The sequence below is a fragment of the Cricetulus griseus genome (genome assembly GCF_003668045.3).
Source record: "Cricetulus griseus strain 17A/GY chromosome 1 unlocalized genomic scaffold, alternate assembly CriGri-PICRH-1.0 chr1_1, whole genome shotgun sequence".
In the NCBI taxonomy this organism is placed as follows: Eukaryota; Metazoa; Chordata; class Mammalia; order Rodentia; family Cricetidae; genus Cricetulus; species Cricetulus griseus.
The window spans coordinates 27284302-27305823 of record NW_023276807.1 but is presented as its reverse complement, the minus strand read 5'-3'; the positions used below and the strand labels follow the sequence as shown (position 1 = coordinate 27305823).

Sequence of the window (21522 nt, the reverse complement as noted above, 5' to 3'; positions counted from 1 at the left end):
GAGGAATGTTGAGAGATCTAAAAGGTTGATCACTTCTATTAATCTAAGCAATAGTGGAGAGGCTACCTTAAAAGCCCTTCTCCAGTAATGAGATTGATGACTACCTTATATGCCCTTCCTCTAGGTGCAGATGGCATGTATGGCTCCCCTTTTCACTGATACAGTAGGAAGATGGTTGTGTGGGGATGTGGAGAGAATGCTGCTGTCTAGACACTGGGGCTGCAGTAGATTGGTTGGGGCATGGTATGTAACCCTGCTGCCTACGGGATAGAGAGCAAGGTTGACAGGTTGGGAGCTCAGACACTCCTCTCTTCCTCCAGTTGTAGGTGGGTTATGTGGAGGTGTGAAGAATTTAATGTGTTAATGACTGAGTTCAAGGATAGAAGTTACTGAGGAAATGACTTCTCTGTCTAATTAGTACTAACAGTATTTAGCCCACACATATTGAATAACTATGGCTACTGCTCAGCTGAAGGTTCATCGAGGATGAAACATGCTTCTTATGCAATATTCAGAAGCAACTGTGAGCAATATCTTTAAGGAGCATGGATTCTGCTGTGTGTGTGTGTGTGTGTGTGTGTGTGTGTGTGTGTGTGTGTGTGTGTGATGTGGTATCTGTGTATATTCCTTTTTCCTTATTGCTGTATTCATGATTGGTCATCTTTTCCCTTAGATATAACATGTAGTGAGAATATCTTCATGGCAAATTTCCCAGCATCATGGTCTCAAGCAGTACAAAAATGGTACAGTGAATCCAATGATTTCAGGTTTGGTTCAGGCCCAAGAACATCTGATGCTCTAGTTGCACAATATACTCAGGTAAGAAAAGGTACTCTCTGTAAGTGCTAGGCAAGGAAATATTTTTTATTACTTGACAGATTTGAAAGCAGAATTGCAGTGCAGAGAATTTTTATTTTTATTTTTTACATTTTTTGAGACAGGATTTCACTGCTTATCTCAGACTGGCTTTAACTCCCTATCTTCCTATCACAGTCTCCAAATTATTATTATTTTGATGATATTACACTATATACGAGATGCTGTAAGTTCCAACAGAAAAATTAGAGAATATCAGCATTTTAGAAAAATAGGACACAAAGTTACTTTCAAATATTAGTAGCCTTTCCATATAGTCATAATAAACAGACTGAGAGTCATAAGAACAGTATCATTTACAAAAGCCTCAAAAACAAACAACAAAATTCTAGGAGAAAACTAACACAGTGAAAAACCTTGACAATAAAAACTTTAAATCTTTAAAGGAGGTGGGGAAGACTCTAGAATACGGAATGACCCCACAACACACACAAACACACATTCACAGATTTGTAGAATTAATATTGTGAAAGTGATTATCCTGCTTAAAGCGATTTACAGATTCAAAGCAATCCCAATTAAAATATCCATAACAGTCATCATGGAAATAGAAAAACGAACCTACTTTTTTTTTTTTTTTTTTTTTTTTTTTTTTCGAGACAGGGTTTCCTCTGTGGCTTTGGAGGCTGTCCAGGAACTAGCTCTTGTAGACCAGGCTGGTCTGGAACTCACAGAGATCCACCTGCCTCTGCCTCCCAAGTGCTGGGATTAAAGAGGTGCACCACCAACGCCTGGCCGAACCTACAAAAATTATTGTGGAAACTCCAAAGACCCCAGACAGCCTAAGCAATCCTGAGGAAAAAGAGCAACCTGGAGAGATATCATAGTAGTTTCACTACTTAGCCAGCCTTATAAATATGCTTTTGAAAATTTTTTCCTTAGTCATTTTCATTTTTGATAGAACACGTCAACTCAAGAAAACACATTTTATACTTGATTTCTAAATCATACAAGGAGTAAGCTAAAGAAAGAAGAAAGAAAAAAAGGGACAATATCATAACTCCTGAATTCTGAAAAATAAAAATTGATGTTCCACTTGCTAGACTCCTGTACTATTTTCCTTCAGGAAGCAACAAGATTTCTTTCACCAAAGCCTAAAAATAAATAATTTAAAAAAACATGGTAAGAAAAATCATGATTACTACACAAAACAAGAATATGTCACACCAAACTATGACCTCAGCAGAAATATTTATCAAGGATAGTACATACATCTTATGCTACCCTGAATAAAACGCAAACAAACAAAAACAACAACAAACCTTGCTTTCAAATTTTCATCATTTGCATTGCTGAGGAGCCTATTCAGTAATATAATTGGAGATTGGATGTGGGAAAGGGTTATATAGGTTTTTTTGGTATTCTTAAGTTTGGTTATGCGTTTTACTTTCTTAAGAATAAAATAGATTTGAAAGGGGATGTGGAAACAAGAACCAAGAGGAAAAAAATCTGGCCTTTCAGCACTTCTTAGAAGGTGTTTTAATTCTCCATCTTTAGTGTCCCGCTGTATTTCACTGTTTAGTATTCTAGGATGGCAGTTTGAGTCTGTACCTGGCAAAAACTTCCAAATCAAGATAGACAGGATCGTGGACCAATCATAGAGCAGAATTTCCTTTCACTGTCTATCACTGGCTGTTGTTCAGGAGACGGGGTGGGGTAAAGACTGAAGCGTTAAAAATCACCACCTCGCCAGCCCTCTAGCAGCAGTAAAGGGGTTGTTCAACATACCATCAATATGTCTCTTTCTAGTAAGTTGACTCTGGACAAAGTAGATGTTAAGGGGAAAAGAGTCATCATGAGAGTAGACTTCAATGTCCCCATGAAGGACAACCATATCACAAACAATCAAAGAATCAAGGCTGCCATCCCCAGCATCAAACATTGTCTGGATAAGGGAGCAAAGTCCGTAGTCCTCATGAGTCACCTCGGCCGGCCTGATGGTGTGCCTATGCCAGAAAAATATTCTTTGGAGCCTGTTGCTGCTGAGCTCAAATCCATGCTGGGCAAGGATGTTTTGTTCCTAAAGGACTGTGTGGGCTCTGAAGTAGAGAAAGCCTGTGCCAACCCAGATACCGGGTCTGTCATCCTGCTGGAGAACCTGCGCTTCCATGTGGAAGAAGAAGGCAAAGGCGTGGATTCTTCTGGAAAAAAGATCAGCGCTGACCCGGCTAAAGTAGAAGCTTTCCGAGCATCACTGTCCAAACTCGGTGATGTCTACGTCAATGATGCTTTCGGCACTGCACATAGGGCTCACAGTTCCATGGTGGGGGTAAATTTGCCCCAGAAGGCATCTGGGTTTCTCATGAAGAAGGAGCTAGATTACTTTGCCAAGGTCTTAGAAAACCCGGAGAGACCCTTCCTGGCTATCCTTGGTGGAGCCAAAGTGTCAGACAAGATCCAACTCATCAAAAACATGTTAGACAAAGTCAATTTCATGATTATTGGAGGTGGGATGGCTTACACCTTCCTAAAGGAACTAAAAAACATGCAGATTGGTGATTCCTTGTTTGATGAAGAGGGAGCAAAGATTGTCAAAGAAATCATGGCCAAAGCAGAAAAGAACGGTGTAAAGATAACCTTCCCTGTTGATTTTGTAACTGCAGACAAGTTTGAGGAAAATGCAAAAGTGGGAGAAGCCACTCTGGAGTCTGGCATACCAGCCGGCTGGATGGGCTTGGACTGTGGCCCCGAGAGCATTAAAAACAATGCTCAAATTGTGGCTCAAGCAAAGCTTATTATCTGGAATGGACCCATGGGCGTGTTTGAATGGGAAGCCTTTGCTAAAGGAACCAAAGCCCTCATGGATGAAGTTGTAAAGGCCACCTCCAAGGGCTGTGTCACCATTATAGGGGGTGGAGACACTGCTACTTGCTGTGCCAAATGGGACACTGAAAACAAGGTCAGCCATGTGAGCACAGGAGGCGGGGCAAGTCTCGAGCTTCTGGAAGGTAAAGTGCTTCCTGGGGTAGAAGCCCTCAGCAACATGTAACTGTCAAAATGTTCGCGTTTCTTGTTTCCTGGATCGCGTGCTGAATCCAGCTTAGCGCGCTTAACACCTGAATTTAACTTCAGTTTATGTCTACTCTGTATCAAGCCCCAGGTAACCAGCGAGCAGTGAGCCATCTGCACAACCCCAGAACATCTTGTTAATTGCCATGCATATGTTACTCTTGTCAAGATCTCATCAGGACTCCCCACTGTACTTCATAGAAAGAAAACAACCCAATGTCAACCTATTAAAGGAGTGAGGTGTGTACGTTGAATGTGCTGTCTTTACTTTAGTTCAACTTGTTTTTCTCTGAATGTGGGAAGTAACAAATCTGCTATAGGTGATAGGGTAAAGGATGGCAAAATGACCCAAATGAACAGAATGTCATTATGCAAATGTAACTAGATAAATACTTAGTAAGCCCAATTGTTTTTAAAGGAAAAAAGTAAAATCCACTGATATCTACACTGATGAAGAAGCTAAAAATCAAATTTGGGGCATGAATAAAAAATTGCTTGAGAAAGCAGGCTATATTTAGTAAGATATAACACTTGAATTCTTTGTTTCTTTTGCTTCCTTTATTGCCTCATGGGTTTTATTTTTTCTCTCTTATTTTTAATTTAAAGTAGAAACAATCTTGGTTTACATATCAACCCCAGTCCCCTCTCCGTCCCATGCATCCCCCCCACCAAACCCCTATCCCATCCCCTTTCTGCTTCCCAGGGAGGGTGAGGCCTTCAATGAGGGATCCTCAATGTCTGTCACATCATTCGGAGCAGGGCGTAGGCCCTACCATATGTGTCTAGGTTGAGAGAGGATCCCTCTGTGTGGAATGGGGTCCCAAAATCCATTTGTATACTAGGGATAAAAACTGATCACCTGCCAGAAGCCCCATATACTACCCAGGCCTCCAAAATGGCATCCACCTTCAGGGGGTCTGGATCAGTCCTATACTGGTTTCCCAGCTATCAGTGTGGGGTTCTTGAACTCCGCCTTGTTCAGGTCAGCTGTTTCTGTGGATTTCCCCAGCCTGGTCTACACTTGAATTCTTAAAGTTGGTTTATGAAATAAACAAAAATGAAAGTATTGAGAAAATAAAACTATAAAAAAAACCCTCCCTTTTAAAAACAACAAAATCTGCCGGGCATTGATGGTGCACACCTTTAATCCCAGCATTAGGGAGGCAGAGGCAGGTGGATCTCTGTGAGTTCGAGGCCAGCCTGCTCTCAAGAGCGAGTGCCAGGATAGGCTCCAAAGCTACACAGAGAAACCCTGTTTTGAAAAACAAAAACAAAACAAAAAAAAAAAGGAAAAAAACTCTCCAAGTTTTATCAGAAGAATTCATTCTTTAGCAGATTCAGAACCCCTACTCTGGCATTGCTTCCCAAGAGGGTTTTGGTGGTGGACTCCACTTTTAGAATGTGTGTGTCTCTTTGCTCTTGTCTGTTGCTTCAGTTCTGAGGCCATGAGTTCCCTCCCATTCTCTCGATCACTTCGCACATCTAGCCAGATATGTTGCTTCTTCAGTGTGTTTGCCATGTACCTGTAGAGCAGAGAGCAAATCCAGGTCCTTACATCCTCTAGAAAATATTAAAGTCTGGTTTTATTCTTCTTCTATTTTAAATTTTAGATTCTCAGCATTTTTTTTTTACTAAGATGTATTACAGAGGGTGGGATGCTTACAGAATATTATCAGAGATTTTAAATCTTCAAGACTGTTTCTCTGTTTATTGTTGCTAACAATAAATTTCATAAATGGGATTACCTCACACAGAGAAAAGCATCATATTAGTCCAAAATACAGCTCGCCGTTAGAACATTATATTTTCATAGTTTTTGTTAAATGATGTTTCTTGTCATGGGCCTTCGGGCCTGGGCTAAGTCAGTTTTCCCACTTGGAAACAATGTGTATATCCATTTTTGTTCTTGCTTAACAACTACTTGTTCTTGCCCCTCTGTTTCTTTCTTTTTGGTTTCAGTGGCAATCTAAACCACTTGGCTTTGTTAATGTTATGGATCATCTCTTTCTGCCACCCTCTTTAAGTTGTTTTATGATGCTAGCCTGACTTCTCTTCACCATGACACAGATCAGAAACACTGCAAAAGGAAGAGGGGTTTATGTAGGTACAAGTTTGTGGAGTCTTCAACCAAGTCAGTTTGTAATGGTTGAGCAAAAGTGCTTCACCTTCTTGAAGGTACCGGCTCATTCCCTTCCTTCTGTTTTGTCCACTTTTGATGTGTTAGCTTCCGTTTAGTTTTATCATCTTTAGCAGGCTGTTTGTTTGGCTCACATAGTAGCGAAAGTAGCAGGGAACTGGGGGGAGTAGAGGGAGAGAAAATCTTAATCAGAGTATATTATATGAGGAGAAAAATATCTATTTTCAACCAAAGAAAAAAATTAAACAAACATTAAATAAATCAATAAAAGTTTAATGAATATCTTATTTGGAAAGGAAAAGGAAAACAAAGAGTGCCTGTTTCAGCAGCCTCTTCATTCTACTTTTGCTTCATCCTGATGTCTGTGGTGCCTACAGCCAAGGCAGGTGCTGAGGCTGGACTCTTTCCTAAGTCATTCTATGTTAGTAAAATTGCTTTACAGATTGTACCTTGCCCTTGGTGACACTTTTGGACAACATTCCTGTCTGGCACCATCCAAGGAGCACAGGCCTTAATGACTTCTTCCTAAAATAAGAAAAGGCATTTTATAAGCTCACCAAAGTAGATTGGGAGTGTGTGAATACATGGGCTTTTAAACTGTTTCAGAAGAACTAAGTCCAAGAAGCTACCAGAGTTGACTCAGGAAAATGGAGTACCGTCACCTGAACCCCCACAAAGATGAAACCTAACACTACATTGGGGTGCCTCTCACCATCTATGTGCATCAAGGGACTCAGAGGCAGATAATTCCTGACTCTACTATGGGCTTCAGCTCAGTCTCCATCAATGACATTACCTCCTAGGATTGTTCACATGACTGTCCTTGCATAGACATTTCTATACCTAGAATCTTCAATATGACTCAAGGATGAGGCCAGTTGCAACCCTATGGCCCTGCATCTTGACAATACCAATACTCATAAAAATATGCAGTGATAATGGTGGGTGTGTATTGAGGACTGGGGTTAGATCTAATAGCAAAACATTTAAGAGCAACTTTACAACCATAGTGTCCCATGCTGTACATGGTAGCCTACAGACCTGTAGGATAACAGAAAGTGACAGTGTTTCCCACTTCAAAGCACAGGCAGTATGCAGCCTATGTTATGACCTTGATATACAAGTATTGATTGTAGTCCCACTGCAACAGGATAAATAGTCAGGATCACAAGAGGGAGCCAAAGCACCTTGCTCGTGTGAGCTACCACATCTTTATAAATTTGCTACGTATTGAAGCCATATTCAAAGATTTTACATTTTCCACTTCTACATCAAGGGTGGCATAACACATCCCATTTACATATCCTTCATGGTAACACAACCCATGCAGCTAGTGTATTAAAATAATAATGTTGTAGCAGATCCCCAAGGAGAGGATTTTGCCAGCATTTCACTATTTTTTTCTTACAGCACAGATACAAAACAAGACTTTGGTAAGCTCTTCTAAGCAATTCATGCAGATGACGTGTAGAACAAATTTGCTTACACAAGAGAACATGACTTATCAGGGTGCCTAGAGAACATTTATAATTGCTGACAAAATGAAAGGATTCTGTCCACTTGGTATTTTAAGAACATAGACCAGCCTTGGTCCTCTTAGATAAGTGTGAGACCAGGTTCACACACAAATTACCCAATGAGACTGTAGGGCTTAGAGAAGATTTTCAGTGGCCTCTCACAAAGCAAGACTCTGTTGGAACTGATGAGGAAGTATAATACCTATTTAAAAGACGTCTTTACTGCCTTCAGTGCCCAAATGAAGTTTTATGCCAATCATGGGCATATAGCGGCAGCAAACAGTTTCAGGCTTCATGGCCTCCTCCAGCAAACACATCCTCCTTCCACTGAAATGACTGTCACCTCAGAAAGAATAGAGTGTCCATTGTTACTAAATCCAATTTATTTTGTCAACAAAGCTTGAGATTTTCTGGCTGTAGTGAGGTATCTCCAACATCTTCTAAATTATAAAAACTAGAAGAAGAAAATTTTCCTATTTGTCCTTCTCAATAAGTGAAAATATATAGTCATTCTCCAGTCATACCTGCTTCAGTCCCCTTCCTGTGACTTGTATTAATTACCATTCTCATCAGGAACATGAAAGAAAATCTCATCTCTATTTTAAGCTATTTGTCATTTTATAAAAATGCATCTGAAAATTGTTTTAATATTGAGAAACTATATTGATCTTTTATAGCAAATTCCTTTTCATAAATATGTATTTAAAATAAATACTTGTTCATCATCTGAATTCACCAGTTTGCACATATTCACAACTGTCAATATTTGTTGCTTACCATAGGGGAATTTACTGCTAATCCACACATTAGATTTACTTGATCATTCCTATATTAAATAGTCCACTTATCCCTGTTTGATAAAGAAATTGAAAGGTGTGTGAAAACTCAGACTAGCAACAACAAGTTACTTAACCAATAGATGTATCATTGACCTTCACACTTCAAAGAAGAGAAAAGAGGGGTAGTGTATTTTTAGCACAAAATTCACATGCTTGGATATGGAGAGAAAGCTCAGTAGTTAAGATCACTAGCTGCTCTTGTAGAAGTCCTAGGTTCATTTTCCAACACCTACATGGAAGCTCACAATCAACTGTAACTCCATTCCCACAGGCTATGACACCCTATGTGGCTTCCATGGACAACGACCATGCACATGCTATGTAGACATAAAGGCAGGCAAAACACCCATACACATAAAGTAATTTTTCCTGCATATGAGCATAGTAAATCAGAAGTGAGGTACATACTACATAGAGAGTACATTCAGGGATCAGGGACTCTGACCATTGGGTACTGTGGGTGTGACTACTCAGTGGCCACACTGAGAAGATGCTCAGTGAGGTAAACATCTTAGCATTTCAATACATTTGTGACTAATTAATATAACACATTTATCTATAATTTTGAAAAGTCAGTTGAAAACATCTGATGAAAGTCAGTAGTAGCTTTAATATATATTTTAAACCTAAGAAGGTGATTGCTAAGCAGCTACATTATCCAATTTTTATTTAAGCGAATATTTAATTCACTTATTCTGTAAATGTTATATAGACAGAAAATTCACATGAATGTTATATACTGTGTAGAAGGAAATTATTCTGGAGAGTACCAGGCAACCACAGAACTACCCAGTATTAACAAGAGTTCCAGACCATATATTCTACTTCCAGAAAGTTTTTGATAGTTTCTCTCCTGTAGCCAAGTGCCAATGAAAAAGCTCTGGGAGACATGAAGCCTGAGACGTCTGAAATTGGCGCCCCCTTACTTCATCTCAAATTGCAGAATTGTTGAGCCCTGTCCTAATGGATACATCTACAAAGCACTCCAGCAACTAAAACTAAGAGAACATTATGGAAGAAAGGGCAGAGAGATTGTAAAAAACAATGGATGAGGGAGTTTACTGTGAGATTGTGTCTCCCAGAATTGGCAGATGTGACTCCCAGAAACCCTCACCATGATTGCCTGAGCGCAGATGACACCAATAGGCTTGCCAAAGCGGAAGTGAAATGGATGAGGCCCACAAAACCTCAACCCTACATAAAGATCTGCAGGCACACAAGGAATGCTGAGAGCAGGAGAAACAGTTTTTGTATGTGGGCATGGTTGCTCTGTATTAGTTATGTGATGGCATGAAAGGTGACCAGAAGAAAAATCTTGAATGGTCTCCATCTCCAACTAGGTTTTGATGAGAGTAAAATGAAGCCCAAAGCGAGCAACAAAGTGGCTGACACAGACAGCATAGCTTTCACCACTTCTGTGATAATATTTTTACGTGGCATAATCACAGCATATGGGTGTGGCCCTTATAAGAAGCATGTAAAATTTATATAATTAAACAGTATATATGCATTTAACTTCACAGAGAATGTTAAATTGCCATTTTATATCTCTCTACATGTTTTGCCAGGTATGGATTTTTTAAGGCAAAAATAATGTTTCAGTTTATTTGTTTGTAGAGACGACAGGTATAGTTGTTCAGATGAACCACAACGGTTTGTGAACATTCTGGCATATTTGCCCAACAATGGAGTATTTAGAGAAATATCCCAAATATGCCAATGTTCTTCTACCTCAGAATCTTAAACTCAAGCAAGAATTTTAAGTATACCATGGTAAAATGAAATGAGTAACTGCATTTAAATAAACATTGAGGAACTGTTTATTTTTCTTCAGCTCTTCTGGTTTTAATAGCATATACATACCCGCCCCCCACACACACATGCTTGCACACACACACATACACACACGCACACACACACTTAGGAAGAGGAGGAATTCCTTTAGATGGTGGTTACAGTGCAAAGTCCATAAATAGGAGATATTTTTAAAAATAAATAGAATCTTTGTTTCCCCTTTTCTTCTCTTTGACAATGTAACTTAATTTCCAGCTTTCTGATTTTCTTTCAAGTTGTGAAGTAGTTTTTGCTTCTTCAATTAGTTCAACTTAATTCAACTAACTAGTTAAATTTAAATAGTAAGAAAACTTCACCAGGTATGTTAACACTGTATTCTAATTATTTTTTGTTCATCTGTATTCTTACTTTATTTTCTAGGATAGTTCAATTCAAACTATTTATTACTGAGATTTTATTTCATCAACTGAAAGATTTTTACAGCCTTGGCATATATCAATTTACAAAAAAATAAAAAAAAATCCCACTGCAGTAGAATTTACCTAGTTTGAAGGTACTATAATAATAATTAGGTACATCATTCAAATCAATTCCATATACTAATATGAACAGTACATATGAACATACTTGATGCTAACATTCATGAAATATTTTTTCTACTTTTATCCTATTATCTCATTATATCCATTATTTACTATTTTTGTTTTATTTATTAATTGGATTTTTTAGACAAGATCTCTCTACAAATGTCTTGCTGCCTGGAACTCACTACGTAGACCAGGCCAGCCTTGAACTCATGCAGATCCACCTGCTTCTGCCTCCAAAACTCTGGGATTATAGGAACATATCGATAAGCCTAGCTTATTAACAATTTAACGGAACAAAATAATGGATTTTGTTGTGATATCTCACATGTGTATATAATATTCCTTGATCACCTTCAGTCCCCAATTATCACACCCTGTATCCCTTCCACTCTTTGCCTTCCTTTACCTTCAAACTCTCTTCCCCTTTTCATGAATTTTCCCTACTGTATACTCTCCCTTTTCTAACATTTTTATTATGGTGGGCATACATACATAGATGGAAGTAAATACAAACCACTAAGTTCTTACATGATTCTGTATTTTCTTGACATTGGATAAACCTTGGTGACATATCTCTTGGAAAGACTCATTCTGACTCCCTCTCAACAGCCTTATATGCCTGTTGTTCTTCACCTAGGTGGGACCTTACAAGATTTACCCCATATGTATTGACATGTCAGTTGGTGTTGTCATTGTTCTGGTCTTGTTTAGATAGTCTGTTGAGATGTCAAGGGTAAAACTTCCCTGATATATATATATATATATATATATATATATATATATATATATATATATCTGTCAGCAGATGTCCTGGATCTTTGGAGCTTACAATTTGTGTAAGACTATAGTTACACTACTTAGACTAAAGAGGTAGGAACTGGAGAACTGCCCCCCCCAATTTGTTCCAATTATTGGACCATAAACAAAAGGAAAAAAAGTGAAATCTCCATAAACAGAGAAAGGGAAAACGGAACTTTATTTCTAAACTGAGAAGACAAACCTCCTGTCAATTGTAACAGGAGACCTGGAGAAACACAGAGCTACAAGGGTGAGGAACAGGAGCTGACTCTGGAAGATTGCAGTCTGATAACAGGTAGGATGCAAATATACAACCTCATCATGGGTAGATCCATATCAGAGACTCAGCCATTGGAACCCAAAACTGTTGGTTTATGAGAAAGAAAAATAGTCAGTTTCCTGTTTCTTATTATATCCTGCATAGCACAGAGAATTCTTCTGAGAGACATAGTTGTGTCCTTTAAAGATCAGTATTACTAGACCTTGTCTGAGCTGATTGAACATATGCACGTATTAAAATTAAAACATGATATCCTGCAGAGTTCATATTGTCTGAGTAATATATTAGCAATGTGATAGGAAAAGTTTGTATGACACAGTGAATGAAGGAGCAGTGTTCTATGGTGACTGAAAGAGGCTTTTCAGTGATATAGAGGTCAGAGGACAGCCTCAGCCATTGTCCTTGTCTTCTTCCTTATGTAAGACAGTGTCTCTTTTTTTTACCTCTGTGTAAGTCAGGCTTTCTGGCCAATGAGCTTCCAAAGACTCCATTCTCAGATTCCCATCTCCCACTCTGTGTACTGGGATTAAACATCTGCTTCTCCCTCCTCCGAATACCAGTCCTTATGTTTGCCTGGTTAGTGCTTTACCCACTAGTAAGTCCCCAAGCCCTTCTGCTCCATCTTTGGAATGTAGTAAGTTTCTCTTTTTATATCTCAAAATTTCAAGTTCTCAATAGTTATGTATCAATGGTAGTTTCCATGGCCATCCATGATGGTGATAATGTCCCTTTCTTCTTGTCTCCATGACTCTGCTAAGTATTCTAAGACACCCAGGCTGCCACCAGACACCCTTGATATCAATGTAGGCTGACACTTCATAAAGGGATAGGGTACGTGACATGATTATCCACAATAGTAGTAGAACTGCATACACAAAAAGACAAGAGAATAGCCATACAGATGGAAACATTCCTTTTTAAGACCCTTCAAAAGCAAACCAGCTATCAAGTCTCTGCCAGTGATGATATAACATATAGATGTTCTTCTAGAATGGTCCCTGACACTGCATTACAACTGAAGCAGCATCTTTAGCCACTGTGCTTTTCTGTCCTTTTCTCAAGGAAACTCCAACCCTGGTACATAGATCAAGGCTTAACTTTTTCTCCTTCAAATCCAGCACTATTTGGGTGACCCTTATACATTATTTGCCAAGTTCTGGGGCTACACCACACTTTCCATGAGATGACCCTGAGGAAATACTTGTTGATACTGGTCTTTTATTAGTCAGACTGATAATTCAGCCCCAGATAACCAACATCAATTGTTTCAGTAAAGTTTCACTTCAGTGGTTCTGGTGTCCTGCTCATCATAGCTAATTCTTCAGCCCCAGCAGACCAGAGATTACAAGATTTAATTTAAAATATTAGCATAAATCTGTGATAGTGTCTTTTAGGAAAATCTTTCTGAAATTTCACAAGCCAGACATCCCCAATAAAAATGTTCTCAGCATTATTATCTTCTGAGATCCCACAGGATAGCCCCATCAAATTCTAAGTACTCAATAGCTTTACCAGCACAAATTCCCCAAGGCCTACAATCCTCCCCCAAACCAACATGGTCCGAAACACCCCACATTCCTAGATATAAATTTGTGCTTTATTTTGCTTTGGAAGAAAAGGATTTTTTTTTTCAGTATACAAGCTACAGTCCATCCTCGAGGGAAACCAAGACAGGAACTCAAACAGGGCCTGCAGAGGGACCCTGTTAACTACTTCACTTTCTTCTGGAGGCACAAATGTTCTTGTTCTCACAGAGCATTAGGCAACAAGGGTGTTAAACATTTAGAGGCCTCTTCTCAAGGGAGAAACTACTCATTTCCCACCCAGAAGGCTGGTGATGGATATTGTTAAGACCTGGTGACCTTTTTGCTATCTGTGGAAGCAGACTTTACTCACCTTTTGCTATGGAGACCGACCTCATCCCAGTTCTCCAGAAAGTTTATCACAGACTATCCCTACCTACATCTTTATCTTTAGCTCCAGGTTATCAGAACCTATCCCTAGAGGAGACTCACATGTATTTATTAGCCTGCCTACCTCCATGATATTGGTTACAGACCATCCTAGATTTTAGGACTTTTACCTATAAAACATACCCTCATGGTAACATGGACTTTGTGTGGGAGTTTCTAAGTAGCCACACCTTAAGCTTTACTATGAATATGGGATTGAAGTAATTGTTGCCTGAAAACATGGGACAGGAGAAATTGTTGCCTGGAAACATTTTACCAAATTGAACTGTGTTTTAAATATGCTGACAATGAAACAACTGGCATCAGAATTCCCAAGTTTGTTCCAGGTTGACAATTTCAAGAAGAGAGAGATGGGAGAGAAACAAAAACAGACAGACAGATAGACTTGTATTTGCCTGTAGCCTCCTGTGCTGGCTGGTCTCATGCCAAATTAACACACTAGAGTTATCTGAAAAGAGGAAACCTCAACTGAGAAAATGTCTCCAAAGGTTCCATTATTGATTAATTAAAAGAGGCTCAGCCCATTGTGGGTGACACCATTACTGGACTGGTGGTCTTGGGATCTATATGAAAGCAGGCTGAGAAATCCAGGGCAAGAGAGCCAGTAAGCAGCTCCCTTCATGACCTTTGCATTAGTTCCTGACTTTCTTTGATGATGAACAGTGATGTGGAAATGTATGACAAATAAACCTTTTCCTCCAGAAGTTTTTTTTTTCTTTTGTCCTTTTTTTCTTTTGTCCTTGTGTTTCCTCCAAGCATTAGAAATCCTGAGACACCACCTATGATTCAAATGAAGACTGCTTGGCATTGTGGTCAATGAAACCAATTTGGTATGGAAAATTGATGCTAAACAACAAACTGATATTGTAGAAAGACAAAGATGGGTCCATTTATTTTTTGGCATACAGCACACATAAAATAGATGTTTCTTCCTTATTTATAGTCCAGAAGCAAGCCAGTTTAAAATAAAGAGAACCATGACTCTCAAGTGATTCTTTTGTGTTTTCTGTGAGTGCAAATTGAGAAACAGTGCATTTGACTCATTTTGACAAATTAAATTTCAATCAAAATATATTTCTTTACCTCAAACCTTACAGTGTCTTTGAGATTCGCAGAACATGGTACATTGTAGATCACTATGCAGATATATTTTATATATTCATTAATTGTAGTCTCTCTGGCCCAAAAATAGTTGAATTAGAGTGGTACTGTGGTGTTTCCAAACATGCAAAAGGAAAACATGTTTTCCTTTTTACATGCACAGTAACAAACTGTATGTGAAGAGCAGTCATTTTCTTCTTTCCATGTTTATACAGGTGCCTTATTCTTTGTAACAAGCCAAACAGAATAATTTTCCTCCAAAAGATTAAAGCTATCTGTGAATTGAATTAACTATGTCCTAGGAGGGCTTCCAACCTTTCTGTATTGGTCAACTAGCTCCTCACTCATATTTCCAAGTACTCTTTCTTGAGAAGCCATTCTGCATGGACTTCAAACTAGTTTCTGAGGTTACAGCAAAATATATGCTATTATCCCAGGATGTCCCATAAGCAGAACTTAAAATTAATTAGAGAATTATATTTCTTTATGAAAAAATACAATTGTCCTTTGGTATCTGAAAGGATCTAGAACATCCTGCTGTAAAATTTTGATCACACTGACTTCCTGGTGTTCTTGTTTTTAAAATCTTCCTACCCCTCTATGCTGTGATGTTCCCCAAGTAGTATGTGTAGTACCTATGACATAGATGTGTCTGTTGGGGCTAGGATCCCCACAGTAACTTGATCCTTGTATTGAAACAGGTTGTAGTGAACTGTGGATAGTCTCCATTTGATGTAAGGGAAGCTTCTTCGATGATGGATGATAATTACACTATTTGTGAGTATAGGGATAAGATGTAGAATGCAGTAAAGTAAGGATTGGTGCTAGTCTAACAAAGGAGAGGTAGTAAACTCTTCTTTAAAGTCCACAACCACACTAGTCCTGGAATGTTGTCTAGGTGTCTAATACCAGGAATGATTTCCCTGTTGTTGAGAAAGCCTTAAGTTCAATTAGACAATTTTTGGCCACCACTAATATGTGAGTGCCACTTTTTAGACCTTTATGTATATTGATCCCTGATGATAATTGATTTTACTTCATAGGTGGTCTTGCAGCTGGGTAGGCCTATGGAATGTGAACCTCCCTTAGAAGCTTGTTCAGTATTGTCTGGTACCATGAAAGCTAGACTGCAGGAAGGAGGCTTTCAGGTTTGATAGAACTCAAATTATCTGAGTCCTGTGTCCTAATGTGAGGTGTCTTTAATAATGCTATCTCACATTCAACCTATGAAACCTTTGGGAGACAACAAAAAGATACACCGAAAGTCATTATATCCTTGAGAGTTGTCAAGGCTAAACTAAAGAAACAACCATTCAAAAGATTTTTCATTCTTGGTACTGGGGTCTTTGTTAGTCTATGGTTCATTGTGAAAGCATAGTTAGCCTAAGTGATGTAACTTCATTAAAGACACACACACACACACACACACACACACACACACACACACACAATGTATATACATGTGTATCCATACAGATCTATACACATACACTTATATTAATTGTACATAATTCTAGTTAAATATAAAATATGATGGCTTGCCAGGTGATGGTGGTGCATGCCTTTAATCCCAGAGTCAGGCGGCTCTCTGTGAGTTCGAGGCCAGCCTGGTCTACAGAGTGAGTGCCAGTGTAGGATCCAAAGCTACACAGAGAAAGCCTGTCTTGAAAAACCAAAAAAAAAATGATGCCTTGATGCTCTATCAGTAAACATTTGTGTCATTTGTCCCTTTTCATCCTATCTCCTTCTGTATTGACATTTGCCCCAGCTCTAGCTAAAGCTCACCTCCCTATTTTTGTTTGTTTGTTTCCTACTTCTCATCTCCTGGATCCTGCTGTTCCTTTCGCAAGATCATGCCCTTGTACTGACCTATGTAATTCCAGGTACTTGGGAAACTGAGATACCGTGGCTCTAATTATAAATTATAAAAGCAGTAACCCTCAAATTGTGGGACTTTCATCAAAACAGTACTGAAGTAGGTATGCACTGAAAGAAACGCTGAACCACCAGAGGAAAAAAAGAAATCGGAGAAACATTTGCAGGCAACTAGAGACTAAGGTGGGATTCTGAGGATCTGATTCAGGAAGAAAAAAGATGACACATGGGAAAATTGAAGAAATGGAGATGAAATGTAAGGTCTTTTGAGCTGTGATGTTGGATCCTTTATCTTAGCAGTCATGCCATGCTAAAGTCAGATCCTCTAACTGAACAAACTGACAGTGGAAGAGAAGCACTTAGAATTGTCATATAACGTGTTGGCAAATTTTCTGTAAATCTAAGAATACTCTAGAATGAAAATGATATTTTGAAATGAACCAGAACTAAAAATAATTTCCATAGTTCAATAATGTCAGAAGTCAGCCTTGGCGACCCCCCATGCCTAGACAGACACCAGCCAGTCTAGCATCCCACTCCCTTATCACAGGAGATTCCGGATACCTGCCTGAGAACAATTAACTCATCCCTCCCTCCTTTTTCTCTGCTTCCTCCTTTCTCTATAAAAATCCCTTGTCATAATCAATAAAGGGGCCTTGACAATGGAATCTGCTTGGTCCCGCTCTTTCTTTCTCGCCCATTATTTTCAGGCGTGATCCACCTCGGACTCAAGAATTACCAGAGCCCCGCGGGACGGGGCACAATAAAAACATTTCATTTTGTCTACAAAGTATCTAATGATATTTTTCATTATGTATCAAGTATCAGGATTCTTTAATGATGTCAAGGACAAATAATTCTTTCCTTTGACAAATATTTGTTGGTGTGAAAATGATATCATTGAAGCAGTAATCCATGTCATCTAAAATATGAGAATCAAAGAAAGGCAAGATAACATGGCAGTCACTATGAAAGACTGCATAAAATACAGAAATGTTGAGTAATACAATTATAATGGAAACAACAACTGTGACCTAAAGTGCTAGACAAAAAGAGTGGAGAGGGGCATGAGTATCTCCACATTTTGCTTTAAAGAAGAACAAAGGGAAATCTCCAGGTGCAAAGACAGCTAAAGTAAAATAGTGAATTACTGACCCAATAAGCTGATACTGGGAAATTACTCAGGGCTGCTGTCACATGTTACTCTCTTACATGACGCAAAACTCAAGAGAAACTCTGCAATCAAATTGCTTTGCTGGGAAAAGCAGCCAATGAAGCACAACCACATGTGGCCTCAAAACTCTAAAGACACACCCTCTACCCAAGGAAAGAGGAGACCCGGACATCCACAGAAGCACAGGAGACTGTCACCATAGCTGATCAGACTGAATGTCTCTGGAACAAGTGATTCCAGCAAAGACTGAAAGCAAGTTCCATGGTTAGATGGCAGTATTTACAAAGTTAAGATTACAGTGGCCAGCGACACATCAAAGCCTCAGTCTGTGAAATGTATGGGGAATAGAGGGGCTGCTGAGCAATCTGGAAAAATGAATCTGCTCAGGTGAAGAATAATACAGAGCAACACACCCTGCCGGGGGATGGAAAACTCAATTGGAATGCATCTCCTCACCTGCCCATTATTAAGAAGAGTGAGGCCACATTTTGCCTAAAGGATGTGCTGTAGGGAGCCGAGTCCTTAATTGAAATTCACACTTTACTTGCCCACCATCTACAAGAATAAAAGCTGTCACTCTCGAAAGTATAGACAATGAGTGTATGAAGACCCCAGGTAACCCAGAGTGTTTTCTAGGTCATGAGCTATTGGCGTCTATGAATTACAAGTACAAAAAAAGATTTTAGAGATCTCTGTGAGGACTTTTGACTAAGATTTTATTCATAAATTACGAGGGGTAAAGAGGCAGTGATTTGAAAGATAATGAAGAGTATGGGAGCATTTTAAGAGAGGAAAGAAGGAGCTGGTGTAAAAACTGTAAAACTTACTATATCTTTGCTAATAATGGCTCTATATTGTCATTGAGCCAGATAACAATTTGAATCAAATTATATACTAAAAAAATAATTTGACAGTTCCCAGTGTACACACAATATACCACATAAGGTACCATGCCTTCTATTTACAAGGTAAGCCATATATGTGAGTTCCAGCAGGAAGGATAATGCATCCCACACTAGTTGCCTTTGGCAGAATCTGCTGGATATAGGACTTGGGAACTCATTGAGGCAGAACATTGTGTGCAATGAGTGGAGTGTGGTTAAAGCTTAGTGAAAATATGGAACAACTTATCTCACAAACTATGGATCAAGTGAACAAAAACAGACGAGATAGTCAACTCATTAATTGGGTTTGTGTTATCCCATTGAAATAAAAAAGTGTGAAAATTAATTCAAGTATAAGAAAAAATGGCAAGACTTCCAATTGTTTTTCACAAATTGTCACTCTTTTTTGTTGTTGTTGTTTTTGTTTTGTTTTTCGAGACAGGGTTTCTCTGTATTGTTTTGGAGGCTGTCCTGGAACTCGCTCTGTAGACCAGGCTGGTCTCAAACTCACAGAGATCCACCTGCCTCCCAGCCTCAGTGCTGGGATTAAAGGTGTGCGCCACCAATGGCCAATTCAAATTGTCACTCTTAAGGTGTGTGTAAATTTATGTCAGCATAATAAACTGTGGAACACTGATTCATTTCCAGTGCAGATGAAAACGGTAAATAGGAAATAGCAAAATAAGAGATAGTGCACAATGAAAACCAATTTTAAAATTTGTAATTGAATCTTTTCTTCCCACATTTCCCCTTGATGCACCGAAGTATAGGCATGCGTAGAAAAAAACTAGGAATTCTCCAGGCACATCAGCAAATTTCTTTAGTTTATGCATTGTTCCTATTACAGGCAAGGTAGGCACTACTGTGAGACCATATGGCAATTCTTCCCTTGTTATATTGTTAATGAATTTGTCAGCCAAAGTTGCTTTGGCCTAACTTCGGTCGATATGTCGGTTACTGTCTATGTCCCATGTACAGGCCTTTTACTTTAATTAGTTTCAGAATGGCTTCATTCATTCTCTTATGTTGTTTCTCATAAATCTGATGCTGAAGGAAGGGTAAGTTTAAAATGGATAATCAGCACAGATCTACCTGACAACTTTGTGAGATAGTATACTACTTGAAAGTTGAGATAGAATTATTTTTTAATAATTTTTCTGAGAATTATAAATTATTGCTTAGTGAATTGGACAAGGGGACCTAGTAAAGAAAAGAGAGCAGTTCCTGCTGATGTGGAATAATGACACATGGTAAGGAATTGTTTTGCTGGGTTTTTAAAAATAGCCTTAAATTATAAAACCTTTTACTCTAAAGAGACTTTTCTTCCTTTCCTATCAACACAGATTAAACTTGAGATCATCTGAAAAGCAGTGCGTTAGGTCCTTTGCCTTCATTTATTTATTTTTATTTTTTATTTTATTTTTGGTTATTGAAGACAGAGATTCTCTGTGTAACAGCTCTGGCTGACCTGAAACTCACTTTGTAGTGTTGTAGGACAGGCTGGCCTTGCACTCAGAAAGATCTTCCTGTCCCTGCCTGAATGCTGGAATTTAAGACATGAGCCACTACAGCTTTCTATAATATTCTTTGAAAAATAAAATACAGACATTTGCCTCACTTTCTTTCACAAAAGACTTATTGCCTGCCTCTCTGTATTTACAGCATAGTCATGCCTTGTACCCTTAGAGGTTTGTCGAGAAAGTCAGAACCCAAGAGACTGAGGTTACAGATAGTTGTGAAGCATGGGATGTGTGTGCAATTTCGCACACACATGTGTGCATGTGTGATAGGAACCTAACCTGGTCCTCTATAAAGGCAACAATTGCTTTTAAGCTCCGAGACAGCTCTCCAGCTCCAGCCTAGAAACAAAATTAGAATTCAAATTCCTTCCTTCACCTCATACCTAACTGTGGCCTTTAGATGACTAGAATACATGTCATTTGATTACTCTGAATACAATATTTTACAGATGAACTTTTTATATTAGCTTACATGGTTTCCTTTAAAGGCCACACATGAAGTTGTGGGGATTCATCTATACTTTGGAGCTCCTGGCAGCCACAGAAGGCCTTTTGGCAATAACATGATGACTAAATTAAAATGAGGCTTGGAGTGATATTGAGAGTCTGTCTAATCATGCAAAGGAAAATCAGCATGAGTTTGAGATCTACAAACAAATGATATTCTGAGTAGACATCACCTTCTCTCATTATTTATACAGATATGCTATGTTTACATGATCAAATAAACTGGGAGCATTTTCCTACTAAAGATTAAAACTATCTGTACATTGAACCTAATATGCCTTACTAATAAATATTTGCTCTGGTAGTAAATGAACTCTCAATCAAACATTCATGTATTCATGCTTTAGAAGCCATTCTCTAACTTTTACTGTATTTGGATAAAGGTTTGTGGATCTTACAGATTTTCTCAAAGACCCAACTCTTCACTTCATTGATTCTGTGTATAGTTCTTTTAGCTTCTCTTTTATTGCTTTCAAGTTTTAATTTGATTATTTCTTCCCATTTACTCTTTTAGGATATGATTTCTTCTTTTTGTTACAGTGATTTCAGATGTGCTATTATGTAGCTAGTATGAGATCTCTCCTGGTTTGTTGTTGTTATTGTTTTGAGACATGGTTTCTCTGTGTAGTTTTTGAACCTGTCCTGGAACTA

General features: G+C 38.6%; 1 protein-coding gene across 1 annotated transcript; it reads left to right on the top strand.

Moving 5' to 3' along the window:
• The first annotated feature begins 2611 nt into the window (after window positions 1-2611).
• On the top strand, window positions 2612-3865 carry Pgk2 (phosphoglycerate kinase 2). The gene has a single exon (XM_027387388.1). It carries the CDS (start codon window positions 2612-2614, stop codon window positions 3863-3865), a length of 1254 nt encoding a protein of 417 aa, XP_027243189.1.
• Window positions 3866-21522: the final 17657 nt, after the last annotated feature.

What these genes read in the sequence shown, in the direction of transcription:
- Pgk2 (XM_027387388.1), top strand. Translation starts at nt 2,612, where the DNA reads ATGTCTCTTTCTAGTAAGTTGACTCTGGACAAAGTAGATGTTAAGGGG.